The 12,512-nt window shown below is 46.1% G+C and overlaps 1 protein-coding gene across 1 annotated transcript in view; it reads right to left on the bottom strand.

The window, feature by feature from the left end:
• Positions 1 to 2,739: 2,739 nt before the first annotated feature.
• The window catches only part of LOC8028606 (erythroid differentiation-related factor 1), a 90,397-nt gene continuing 80,624 nt past the window's right edge, over positions 2,740 to 12,512 (bottom strand). Inside the window, exons 20-21 of the mRNA XM_029988443.3 lie at positions 9,485 to 9,737; positions 2,740 to 3,648 (exon numbers count right to left, since the gene is read on the bottom strand). Of these exons, the coding sequence (XP_029844303.2) occupies positions 3,516 to 3,648; positions 9,485 to 9,737 (386 nt within the window). The 3' untranslated portion in view covers positions 2,740 to 3,515. The remainder of the gene's footprint in view (positions 3,649 to 9,484; positions 9,738 to 12,512) is intronic.

The following is a 12,512-nucleotide window of genomic DNA, read 5'->3' on the forward strand; positions in this document are numbered from 1 at the left end:
GCGTTCCAACATGACTATCCACACGTCGATCGACTGCACCTAATCCCTCAAGTGGTTTTAAACTCTTTAATGTAAAGCGGAATGTCATCCTGCGACACCCCGGCCCCTCCGATAACGGCCCGACCAGCGGCATCAATGCCCGACAGTTAACGTCATCTCATCTTGTGGTTACACCACTGATACGCGAACACACGGTCACATCGGCGATAATTCCAGTCTTCTGTTCACAACCCACAACACTGCCATCACGATGTCGCTGACACGAAGAAATACAGAACCACGTTGACGATGTTACTGACACGCAGAAGAATCACGTTGAACGCCGGTTGGCACTCGGCACGGGACAACGGAACCGAACTCAGCACGGGAGGCACCCAGGCAGCCGGCAGGAAAACCACTGATCTCCACTAGGGGGGGCTGGATGGCGCATTAAGCAAACAGGTATGAAGCCACCGGAAGTGAGATGCTTGTCCCGGAAGTGAGCCTTTGGCAGGCTTTGTAACCCTTCCGAGTGCTGGCAGTGCTGGCAGTGCTGGTTCGAAAAGCGTCGAGGGCGCTGGATTTTCGCTTGTTCCCTCAAGAGAGCCTGCTTGTTGCGCAGTAAGAGCGCATGCGGACCCGAGAAGTATCATGGGAAGCCATGCAATGTAAACATTTTGAGATTCTAGTTGATCAAATTGTGAATATGTCCCAAGTTCAAATGCCTGATTCTCGGGATTTAATCTAGAACGGGAGTATTAAAACCCAATCAAAGACACGAAAAAGCATGGTCCAAAATATCGACTGAATGCACTAGGAAGCCCAGCGCACGCCCGACTTCCGGGACAAGAACCGAACTTCCGGTGGCTTCACTTGCGCCGGGCTCCGAGAGCAGCTAAGCGCCATCCAGCCCCCTATAGTAGAGACCAGTGAGGAAAACCTGCCTTCCTTGGACGCAGTTCCCGCGATTTCCATAACGTCGAAAACGTCGAAACAGTTCCTCGTGGTTTCGCTGCTGTAGTTGGTTCCGCGCGTTCCGCGTGTGTCCCGCAAATTGGAGACGGCCGTCTTACCCAGTGTATGTAGCGCTGCTGGCACTGCTCCGGAACTTCGCTGTTTCTAGCGGCTTCGTTAGCTCGTTTGATAAAATTAGTGGTAAAAACGTCAATGCAACCGAAATGTTCTGCACGTTTAGACTAGAAGACGGAATTACAGGCGGCCTTCGCTGCCGCTGAAGCGCAATCAACTCAACATTAATTTATTAAACAACGTGCGCGATGTGCTCGAAAAACGAAACCGAAAGAAGATGGGTCGGGAGGGTGAAAGCTTTCTCCGGTCTGCCTGGAGGAGGAAAACGTCTGGGAGAATAATAAGGACTTTAATTTTCCTTTCATTGGTCTGGGTTTGTTTATGTGTGTTTTGGTAAACAAAAAAAAAAAAAAAAAAAAATAAATAAAAAAAAATAATAATAAACACTGTTTTGGGAATCGAACCGTTGACCACTTGGTCAGTAGCGCGATGTTCTACCCCTGCGCCAACTGAACAAGGAGGAACTCGCCCTCCTCCTTTCATCTGAACTGCCGTTCCTCCCTTCTCTGGGCAACTTGTCCGCAACAAGGAGGAACAGTCGCTTTTGCTACCTTTCTCCTCCCTTTTTTCTTAGAGTGCATCGCCAACCATGCCACGTGCCAGATACTTCGTTTTTTCTTTTTCGAGAACAGCTCCTTTTTGGCGCAGACAGGGCGCAAATTGTGCACAGATACAGCCTTTGGAGCAGCATGCAGCAAGTTGTTCGTTCTGGCGCAGTTTGGCACAAATGGCACAGCAGTTCCATCACTGGGTACAATGTGATGCGCACTAATAGATTTGATGACATCTTTTTAGCTCGGAGGAAAAAAAAACGGCAATTGTTTATTGGCGTTAAGAACTTCGCGCATTGCACAAAACTGAGCGCATAAATTGGTTTCTTGACTCATCATGCTGGGATTTATTACAGAGGTGCCTGAAGTTGGTGGAGGCTTCCGCTAAAATTGTGAAAAGCTTGTCCCACCCGAGTAAACTAAAAAAATGAAAAGCTGTTTTCCCTAGCACATGTAAACTGAAAAAAATATGTGCTACTGTGGCGCTTATTTGGGCCAAATGAAGTGAAGAATATGTAAGCGAATTCAATTTTCTTTCCATTTGACAAATTTTTCAGTGGTCGGCAGCATTAATGACACGCTTCCTGGCACCAGAAAGAGGGGAAAAGGCGTGTGAGAGCGTAGCTTCAACACAGTCTAGATAAGAAAGCCTAAGTGCTGAATTCTCCCGCGCCAGCGAGGCGACCGTAGGGCGCGAATTGAACAGGACTGCCGCGACAGAATTCGGCTGGGACTCGGGTTCTCTCCGATTGGACACGAGTTCCTGCTGAACGCTGACGCAGCAGCACTCGCATTCAATATGCGCCCAACAGTCACTTCTTCGAGTGACGCAGGCAAATTCATCACTTCGGCTTTCTAATCTAGGTAATGATACGATTCTTGCCACCAGAAAAAAGGGGGGAAAGGGCGTGTGAGAGCGTAGCTTCCACTGCGTTAATGATAAGCTTCTGGCCATAAGAAAAGCAGACTGACCCAATCCTCTCCCAACCTGCAAAGAAAAAAAACTAAGAGGAGGACAAAGTTCCACATGACCTCAGCTCAGAAGAGAGGACCAAACTCCTGGGGAAGAAGAGAGGTCCAGATATAAAGAGAAAAAAGAGGAAAATGGCAAAGCATCAAATGTATGTCAGTCCTTTCCGGTTTATTAATCTTTCAAAAATCAAATATAGTATAACAAAGGTAAATAAATAATCTACAGAAGCAAGCCCACAAGACATGCCTCATGCTTCACAAGCACATCTATATACAACTTTTGGCATACGAAGCAAAATTTAAAGCATTAAATTTCTTCAACTCCGTGTCCTACCCCACAGCTAATATAGATAGAAAATGGAAACAACAAAAAATGTTGACGCTGAACAGTTCTCAAAACATAAAATTGGTGCAAAAGAAAATGTTGTAGAGGCAGTTATGCCTTTTCCTGAAGTTCCTCAGTAGATGAAAAAAATATCCAGAGTTAATTGACAGGTACAAAATCACCCGACTAATTGTGTTTGCATGACCACAACAACCCATTTGAAATGTTACGCTGCTTGCTACAAAGCAAACTCAATCATGTGTTTACTACGAACCAAAGGTGAATTATGACCGCAAGAGGGACAAATAGAGCAATCCTCAACATACCACCGAACAGCTAACTTTAGGCAGTAGCTATGCGTTGCTCCAAACTTGCATGATAGCATTTTGTTCCCTAGGGACTGCTCAAATCAAACGAAAATTAAGAGATAAACACACATCACCATAAGAGAATAATACATTTTGAGTTATTGATACAACCTAGCAATTGTGAAGCAAAAATCTTTTCTCTCTACATGACACCGGCATGCGGCTTTCATTCGCTAATGAAAGTTCTTCAACTAGGGCGTTCCGCAGAGCCAGCACTGATCAAGGTTTGGGCTATGTCCCCCTATCCAGGGTGTCCTTGATCTCTGTCAGCAGCTTGTCCAAAAACAGCTCCACAGGTTCATCAGGCCTTCTTCGCAACGATGCTGAGTAGAGCTGCTTCCACAATGTAGTGGCACCTTCGTTTCTGAAATCGAGTTTTGTTTACAATTTATGATAATGTGACTGAAAAGATCTAAAGCAAAAAACAGAAGAGTAAAAAAGTTGTGCAAAAACTTTTCTCGGATAGCACAGTCCAACCCAGTTACAACGGACCCCTGCATCCCCTGACCAATGCTAAATATAACAAACAATAACAAACTGCAGGTGCTTCTTCTGGAGTGGCTTAATGATTTCGAGATACCCCTAATCATCTTTAATTACTTTATGAGCCTAGAAATTCAGTGGGCTATAACAGTGATCTATGAGCTAGGCCCGTCTATGGATGTGCAATTCAGTGAGCCTCGAACAATTCAGTGAGCTACGAGCCATGAGCAATTCAGTGAGCTATGAGCTATGAGCAATTCAGTGAGCTATGAGGTACGCCTGTCAATGGATGTGCAATTTATTCAGACTCCTCCAAAAGATGCAACAACCAATTTGTACTTCAAAAAGGTGCCTCGCCTGCAAAACAACTCATGCAGAGAGACCCTCTATAAGAGCTACCAACTCTGATTCAACACTTTTACAGAAATCTAATAAAACTAAATCTAAAAAAATGCTTATCATTTGCGAGGCTTTTTAGGAATTACTTTTTGAAAAAGCAAAATACATCATGTTTACTGTAGTATCAGCCTTTTTACAATATAGTAATGCCTACAGCAGCATTGCAAGCTTGCCAAAACAGTTTGACTTTCTGTTCAAAAAGTTCTAATAAATATGCAATGCCAATGCAGTACTTCCGAAAATCCCTGCACGCAACACTGCACCTGTTGCATTACAAGACCCGGTTGGCCATGAAATCACAACATCGAAATGTTGCGATTCCACCGCATAATCGCGAGGCAAAAATGATAATATTTCCAGACCTGCAGCTGCGAGCGGCGGCCATGAGAACCACACAGCATGACGTCGATGGGGGACTTGTAAAAAGATAGCAAGCTGTGCAAATACCTGCTCGATAAAAGGTAGTTTTTCTATAAATCTTATCATTCCAACGTAAATATAAATGCGTCAGAAACTTGGAATCATCAACAACTTTTATTATATGTAGTTCTAGTGGTGCCATCTATACGAGGTCAACGAAAACGCTACTGCGAACAGTTGCCAGAAGCAGGAGGGAGACCGGGGCAGAGCCGGACGTGGATGGCCGGACCCGGACGAGACTTTCCTTCTTTCTGCTGTTGATCGCGCTGCACAAGCACGTGGTCATGTGCTCGCAAGCAGGTGAGTTCTCGCTGCTCACTGACGACTCTAGAGAGCTTCACCGGAACCCCACGTGTCCCCCTTTCCCGTCACAGCGCACGTGACTCGGGAGATGGTGAAGGAGTTGAGGTGCCGAAAACCTCAATCTTTGTCAATTTTTAAAATAAAAACTAGGACATGCAGGCAAAAGCGGTTTTTTCTTCTTTACTTCAGAAAGGTCGAGACACCAACTTCCAAATTATTTAAGCAAAGCACTGAAATTGTTGCACAGCTCCTTTAAGATTGTTCATTACAACGAGATGCGACAAATCTGGAAATGACACATTGTGTTAATAATTATTTCTGACTGTACAAGCTTTTTTGTGCACTAATAAAGAAGGCATTTTTTAAAGTGTGCTGGTAGAATTTGTTTTTTTCATGTGTGGAATATGCACTAGGTGTGCACTATCTAAGGAAATACTTTTTCCGCTAAAATTCGAACCCACGGACTCTAGAGTTATTACAATGCACACTAGAGGTTCAGCCGGCACCGGTGTGCGGTTTGAAATTGAAGCATATAGCAACCAGTTTGAAATTGACTTCTAGTAATGCCTTTCTATGGGAATAGGTGGGTGCATTTTCTCTTTGCACTTGATTATAAGAGCAAATATTATGAAGAAGTTTTATGCAACAAATAGCTTAAAACGTTTCTCAGTCGAGTAGATAAAGATAATGGCCAGTTTTACAAAGTTTTTATTCTAAATTTGTGGCAATAAACAGTGTAAAAAAGGGTTTATACATGCATTTCCTGTGTGTACTCGGCATCAACCCTGTCTACACAGCGGAAGCGGTGCGCTGTGGACTGCGTATATGCGACATCTGCTGGCGGACCTTGGGCCCGAGATAGCGCGCCTCTGAGCATGCGCCACCATTGTGCAGCACTGGGCAGATGCCAACGTTTGTGCTGACGTGGCTATGCTCTTCGTGGGTGTAACCCCAAAGGGTATCTCGAAAATCAAGAGAGGCAGCAAGAACTACGCCGTAACGCAGGATGAGTCCGTGCAGAGCAGTGTTGCGGAATGGGCACCCCCATTCCATTCCAATTCCATTCCGGGGAATAAGAGTTTAAGATAGGAATAGGGACACTGGGCCCATTCCCACTCCTGGAATGGCTGAATCGTTCCATTCCATTACACTTAATTTCTAAACATGAAAATTGGCCCTTGACCGCCACATTCTGTTGCCAGCATAAGCAGCATAAAGCTGACATTAACAAACGCATTGAAAATTGCAAACAAATGCTAACTGCCTCAAAAAAGCACTGATTTTACTAAGCGGAGTGCTGGTGGCACAAAGTGTTTGTTTACATTGTACTGCAAACATCAAGAGAGCCCCTTGATATGTCGACGCTGGTTTAAGACATCGGTCTCGGAACCACGTGGCTGGCAACAAACAGCAAAACCTAAATCCACCCATTTTTTTTTTTTTTTGGAAACTTTTTTGCATTTGATTTTTAGAACATATGCAGCCAGCATGTTTGTTTGATAAGACCATAAAAATATGCAGTTTGTGCATAGCGCAGAAATAAGCTATATTACTGTATTCTTCAAATACCTGCTCAGAAATACGGCTAGTACGCTGTTGGAACGACTCCATGCACAGCAGCAAGAACACATCATCTGACAAAGTGCAACCTCTACGGCGCAGTACGAGGGACCATATAGACTATGTCACGAAACCTGTTTTAAAACGCACAAGTTCACGCTTGCTTTGCGAGTCTCGATATTTCTTATCATATTCAATTCAATCCTTTATGTGTTTTCCAGGCGATTAATAGAACGTCTGCTGGGCACAAATATATATTTGTTCATTGAGGTAGGCTGTTCACGTTGCGGCTATGGGTCGCACAGTCAGCGTCAACAAAGCTAGCTTCACACCAAGATACAATTAACAGGGTAAAACCGCACCGTTCGAATTGACGTCTCTCCTCAACACCACCGTCCAACTGACTTCTGACCGCCTCAAACAGCATCCAGGACAAGGAGCACGAATGCAGACTGGACAGCCGAGACGTGCGGAAGCCAAAACCTCAGTAGCAGCTAGCACCCAGCTCTCCTTCTCAGTGGCCCTCACAGCAGTGGTTGTGCCTCGACTGGCGCGGGACTGTCTTTCTGCAGGTCTAGTCAGTTCGGTCACACGACAAGAGCGGTGACGATATATCTACTTCACCTTACGATGGACCGCAACAGACAGCACGGGAGCCATTGAAGCCAATCCAGTGCATGTAGTCCCGCTCACGGTGCTGGATAGCCTGTGGCGACTCATAGCGTCCGCAGCGGTCCATCGCAAGGTAAACCAAAGTATGCAGAGGCTGAAGCCAAAGGACATGAGCAGGAATCCGCTAGCTTGCTTGTAACCCTAACCCACTTGAATGTAAAACATATAACACACAAAACAAGATCGGAACAAAGACCGAGTAAAAGGCGTAGTTACACGTAAAAATGCAGCATAAAAAACAAGTGTCGGAGCAAAGTGCAAGAGGAGTGAATAGGAGTGAATCTCGCTTTGTTTTAATGCCGAACCAAACCCACATTTCGCACTTCAAAGCAGTGTGCATGAATGAATGTGGAAGGCAATAGCATTGGCCACCTGCTAAACAATGCTCCTCCAACTATAAGAAAACAATAACTGATCATCTTTCGGCGGCACACGAGTCAATGATTTATCAGAGCTCTGCGAGTTATGAGCTGCCCCTGCTCCCAGATATCACTCTGTGCGTGCCTACGTTCTCCATGCCGACACAAAAAAACCCCCAAAAAACCAAGAAAAAATCAAGTTAAGAAGGAAAATGACGAGCGAGCCGTGCATGGCGGTTACTCTCTTTGCCGCTCCCTTCGTTTCTTTTGCTTGGTGCTTGGTTTCTAGTTTCGCTCTCGTGTAATGCCAGTGAAGCCCATCGCCTGCGGGTCCTGCGCGTCCATAAAATGCGCGTCCGCCACCGCCAACACCCCCCCCCCCTCCCCCTCCCCCTCTGCTCTTTGCATTGACGCTTGTTTTTTGTATTGCATTTTTTTGCCTATAAGTCTGTTAGGGCTCCACGTGGGCTAGCAGTTTCCTGCTCATTTTATTTCTGAGCAACTGACTCGCTGACTGGCTCAGTTTAGCTGACTATAAACTCTAAAAATGGGTTCATTCCATTCCCATTTTATTCCGGGCAAAAGGCATCTAATTCCATTACCATTCCATTCCCCTTAACGTTGCCGCCCATTCCATTCCCCCCATTCCATCCCGGGGTCGCGAAAATGTGGAATGATTCCAGAATCATTCCAACTCCAGAGTGGCAACTCTACTGGTGCAGAGTACCAAAATAAAGTGAAAGCCAAGTAATTAGTGCAATAGGTAATAAATTATACTCATGATGTAGAAAACCCGAGACTGGTAAAAGCAGAGAAACTTGGTCGAAGAAGAAAGACAGGGGAAAAGTATACGAGAAAATAGAAAAAGAAACATTATGGTCCACATACTTTTGCTGTCCGACATGTTTTTAACTGCTCGTAAAGTTGCAGAATGAAGGTCATTTTACTGACATAAATCTTGCAGATTATCTATTAGCGTTACTGGGATGTTGGCACACCTTGAACAAGCCCTGCCATCCTTTCAACTGTTATTCCTGTTTAGATGAGTCGTTTGTCTTTCCACACCATGCTGTGGAACATAGGACTGTCACTGAAATACTGCAGAGTTAATGCTCACTGATAAAAAAAAAATACTGGAACTAAAGCAAATACATTTTTATAATCTAATAAAGTTACCTACTATTCGCTACGACCCAAGTGACAAAGGTGATTCCTGTTTTTCTCCAGCAAAGAGTCATAATACACGCACATTTTCCCACAGGAATGCACAGGAGCACGTGCAAAAGTGGACTGGTTTCTGCCTGCTTCAATTTGAAACCAGAAGACCCGTAGACACTAGCACCAGCTGATCCTCTAGACTCCATACAGAAAACTCGGTAAATAAAATGCTAAAGCAGACCAAAAAAAAAAATTACAGGACACTCAAAACTGCCTATGTGTAGGAATGGCATTCCCACATGCACGCGCAGCGCATTTCTACAAGCAACGCGCCCCGCTGTCCGCGGTGCGACATGGCCGAAAGCAGAGCGCAGAACACGTCAGGAGTGGGAATTTCCCGCTCCCCCTTCCCCCACCCTCTGGGCCTCCCACCACGCCTGACACATGACCCGCGAGAGGGGGAGAGAGGGATGGCAAAGTGCGAGCCAACCTTTCCCTTTTACCGGCGGGCGGGCCGTAGTGCCATGAGGAGGGCTTCTCAGTGGGGTGGCGTTCCTTGGAACTATGACGCACGGCAGCCAATGGGAATTTATTCCTCAATACAGACAACGCCAGCTTCGCTCCATGGGACACGGGAATTGAGGTGCTTTTTTCTTAGGCCCCATTTTTTCGCGGCTCCAACGCTGATAACGCCGGTTCGCTCCATGAAACAGTTAATGCTTTTGCATTAAAAAAATTCTTACAATAAAGAGGCTTCGGTAGGGTGCTAAAGAATTGTAGAAGTGTTGGGTAAGTCCATGGAGACACTCAAAACTGAAAGAAATGTGAGGCAATGTCATCCCTCACCTGTGTTTGACAGAACTGTGGTGCAGCTTAAGTATGCTCTGCAGCGTCGCCTGGATCCGTTTCTCGAGCAGCATCAGCAGAGCCTTCCTGTCCTCCAGCTCATCGAGGTTCTCGGAATCACTGGCCTGACCGATCGACACAGCATCCAGCTTCTTTGCTTCAGGCCGCAGGCTGCCAATCATCTTGTGCGATGTAAGGAACAGCCGCAAGAGCGACTGCAGCCGACTGACCTTCGAGTTGAAACCCTGAAGACCTAGAAGATGTGACAACACAAGTTTACACATGCTTGCATGCTTGCACTTACACTAAAACCCTGTTGATATGTTTTAGAGGACTGCGATAAAGAAAAGTATAACATGGAAAGATGCAACAACTGTTAGTGGCATTGGGGACCTATAGACGAGACCGGAACACACTTTCACACAGCGAGCCCTTGTCGCACAGTACTTTCACAGCTGTGGAGAACTACAATATTTATTTAAATCGAGATGTACTTTTTTTCCCCCAAAACTCTTCTTTAACCCTTTGACGGTAGAGGTTTTTACCCAAAAATGTTTTGCAGCGGTCGGGTTTTGTTTGCAAAAAAAGCTCGAGCTATACCTAAGCACTTCTTATGAGTTGTGAATGCGAAAGCATGCAAGCCGCTCGTCCGCTCCCTTTTTCGTCTGCTGCATACTTTTCGTCGCCGGTCAGCGCGCGTGCTCCCCTGGTGACCTTGGACGCTGAGTGTTAACGGTGAGCTGATGGACACGCAGCGCCATGGGGTGAGCGGTCGTGGAAACTGACAAGACCAGTGGCCAATGGAAGCCCCGTCGACGCGCACCAGCCAATGGAACCGAAGGCGAAATCGCAGGAACTAGGTGCATTTTCAAGCTTCAAACTGATGACGCCGCCTCGCTCCATGGGACCCCAGTTAATGCTTTCGCATTAAAAATAGTATAAAGAAAGGGTCAATGAACAGCTTTTTTTCGTTATTTAGTGGAAGCACTGCATGCAGTGCTTCCAAGTTATTCAGGTTTAGAAGCATAAGATGGAAATATATTTAAGGCCGAAAGTTGTCACCTTTCTTCCATTCGATTTCATTTTGGCGTGTCCGTTAATGCGACATTCTGGTGGTTTCAGATTTCGAACCAGAGTTGCTTTACAGAGCTTCTTCATAGGATGGTAAGCCCTCATCTTCTTAATTTAATTCTGAGGAGCGTTAAAAGTCTAAGTCAAGGGCTGGCACTCCAATTGTTACATCCACCAGAGCAGCCGACATGCAGAACCACCATCTCATGCGTATCACATGTACAGAGCATCTAATTTTAAAACTATAAATAGCCCCAGCAAAGTAGAACACCGGGCAAATATACCGTAAAATACCGAGCATGGGCCCGTGTCACATTAAGGGCTCACCCCCTAGTTTTGAACAATTTCAAAAACAAACAGAGGACAACCGCCCACCCCTCATTTTAGGCAAATTTAAAAAAATATGCGAAGGACATGGTAAGCGCCCAGTCGCCGCGGACGGCCGTTATCTCCTAAAGTTGAAGCGACCAGCACTAGTTACGAGTCACGACAGTGCAGGCGAAGGGGGCGAAGGGCACCGCGGGAATCGGGTGAATGGCTCCGGCGCAACACGGCAACACTGGCGCCGCGGGAATCGAGGTCAAATGACAGAAATAACAAAAGATACAGGCGAGCTGGTGTACAAAGGAAGAGAGGCAAGGGCACGGTGGCAAGAGTGAAGCAGTGAAGATACACTGCGTTGGAAAGGAGGATCTAGCAAATGAAAAGCCGCACAGAGCTTAGCGTGAGTGCTGCACACGTGCCGTGTGCCATGTGCCTCTGCCCCTCCGCTTCCGCTTGTTGTTCAGTGGTTCGGTTAGTTCCGTGTTAATTGCGCTGCATTGCTTGCGTTCGCTCAGGTCGCTTGTTTGGATGATGCACTCGTATACAGTCGCTAGGAAAGTCAAAGTTGTTGAATGGCATAGGCACCACGCAAAGAATGTAAGCCGGACATCACGTGAATTCAAGATTGACCGTAAAAGAGTGCGCGAGTTGGACTCAAAATACGAGCTGCTCCTGCAACAGAACCACGGAAGATCACGGCTGAAACGCAGGCTAAGTGACAGGGCGCCAGTCTTCAGTGAAGAGGTTGATGATGCCTTATTTGAATTCTTGGAGGATAGACGCAGGGCTGGCCGCGCAGTCAGCAACCGGCTTTTAGACGAAGAAGCAAGAAAGATTGTGGACGGACTGAACCTGGGGAACTTCAAAGCGTCGTCGCAGTATGTGAAACGGTGGAAGAAACGGTTAGGTGTGTCCATGCGGGTGTGCACGAATGACAGCCAGAAGGCGCCATTAGTGCTTCTTTTCTTTCATTTCTCTCAATAAACTGTTCATATCCATGCTTCTTCAAGGTTTCTCTGCTTTTATACGTTTGCATGCTTGGCGAATGACGGCCCTTTTCCAAGTGCATCAAATGGCCGCCATTTTGAATTCGACGGTCGGGCCGAGCAAGGGCCCACCCGACTACGCGATCCTTCTGTGTTTTTGCTCTCGAACCTAACAAGCGCCCATCCCCGAGTTTTCCGCGATTATCCCATAATTTTGAGGGGGCGCTTGCTCGGTATTTTACGGTAATGTTCATAGTTTGCCAAAGACGTAACAAATAGCAACACCTCTCACATCGCAAACGGTTTCGCGTTTATGTGGGCACTTTCACGTGACCGTCAAAGGGTCAAAACTAGGGGCTTATCTATATTCGTATCCACAAAATGTAGACCTATAAGAGCAAGCAAAGTTTCCGAGTGCATTGAGTAACGCAGATACTCCCTCACATCAACCGCTGCTCTTAGCACGCCGGTGTGAAGCGGTGAAGCTTGAGACACGTGCCGGTACAAAATGGTATATATAAAGCTCGAGCAAGTGTAATGCACGTGATGCACGATTACAAACTTCTAAATCAGTGCAAAATTAACCTAGCAAAACCAAGAAAATTGAGCAGAACAGAAGAGCACACACACACTGGAGAAAGATGGCA

Source organism: Ixodes scapularis, unplaced genomic scaffold (assembly GCF_016920785.2).
Source record: "Ixodes scapularis isolate PalLabHiFi unplaced genomic scaffold, ASM1692078v2 PGA_scaffold9__187_contigs__length_104089568, whole genome shotgun sequence".
NCBI classification, from domain to species: Eukaryota; Metazoa; Arthropoda; class Arachnida; order Ixodida; family Ixodidae; genus Ixodes; species Ixodes scapularis.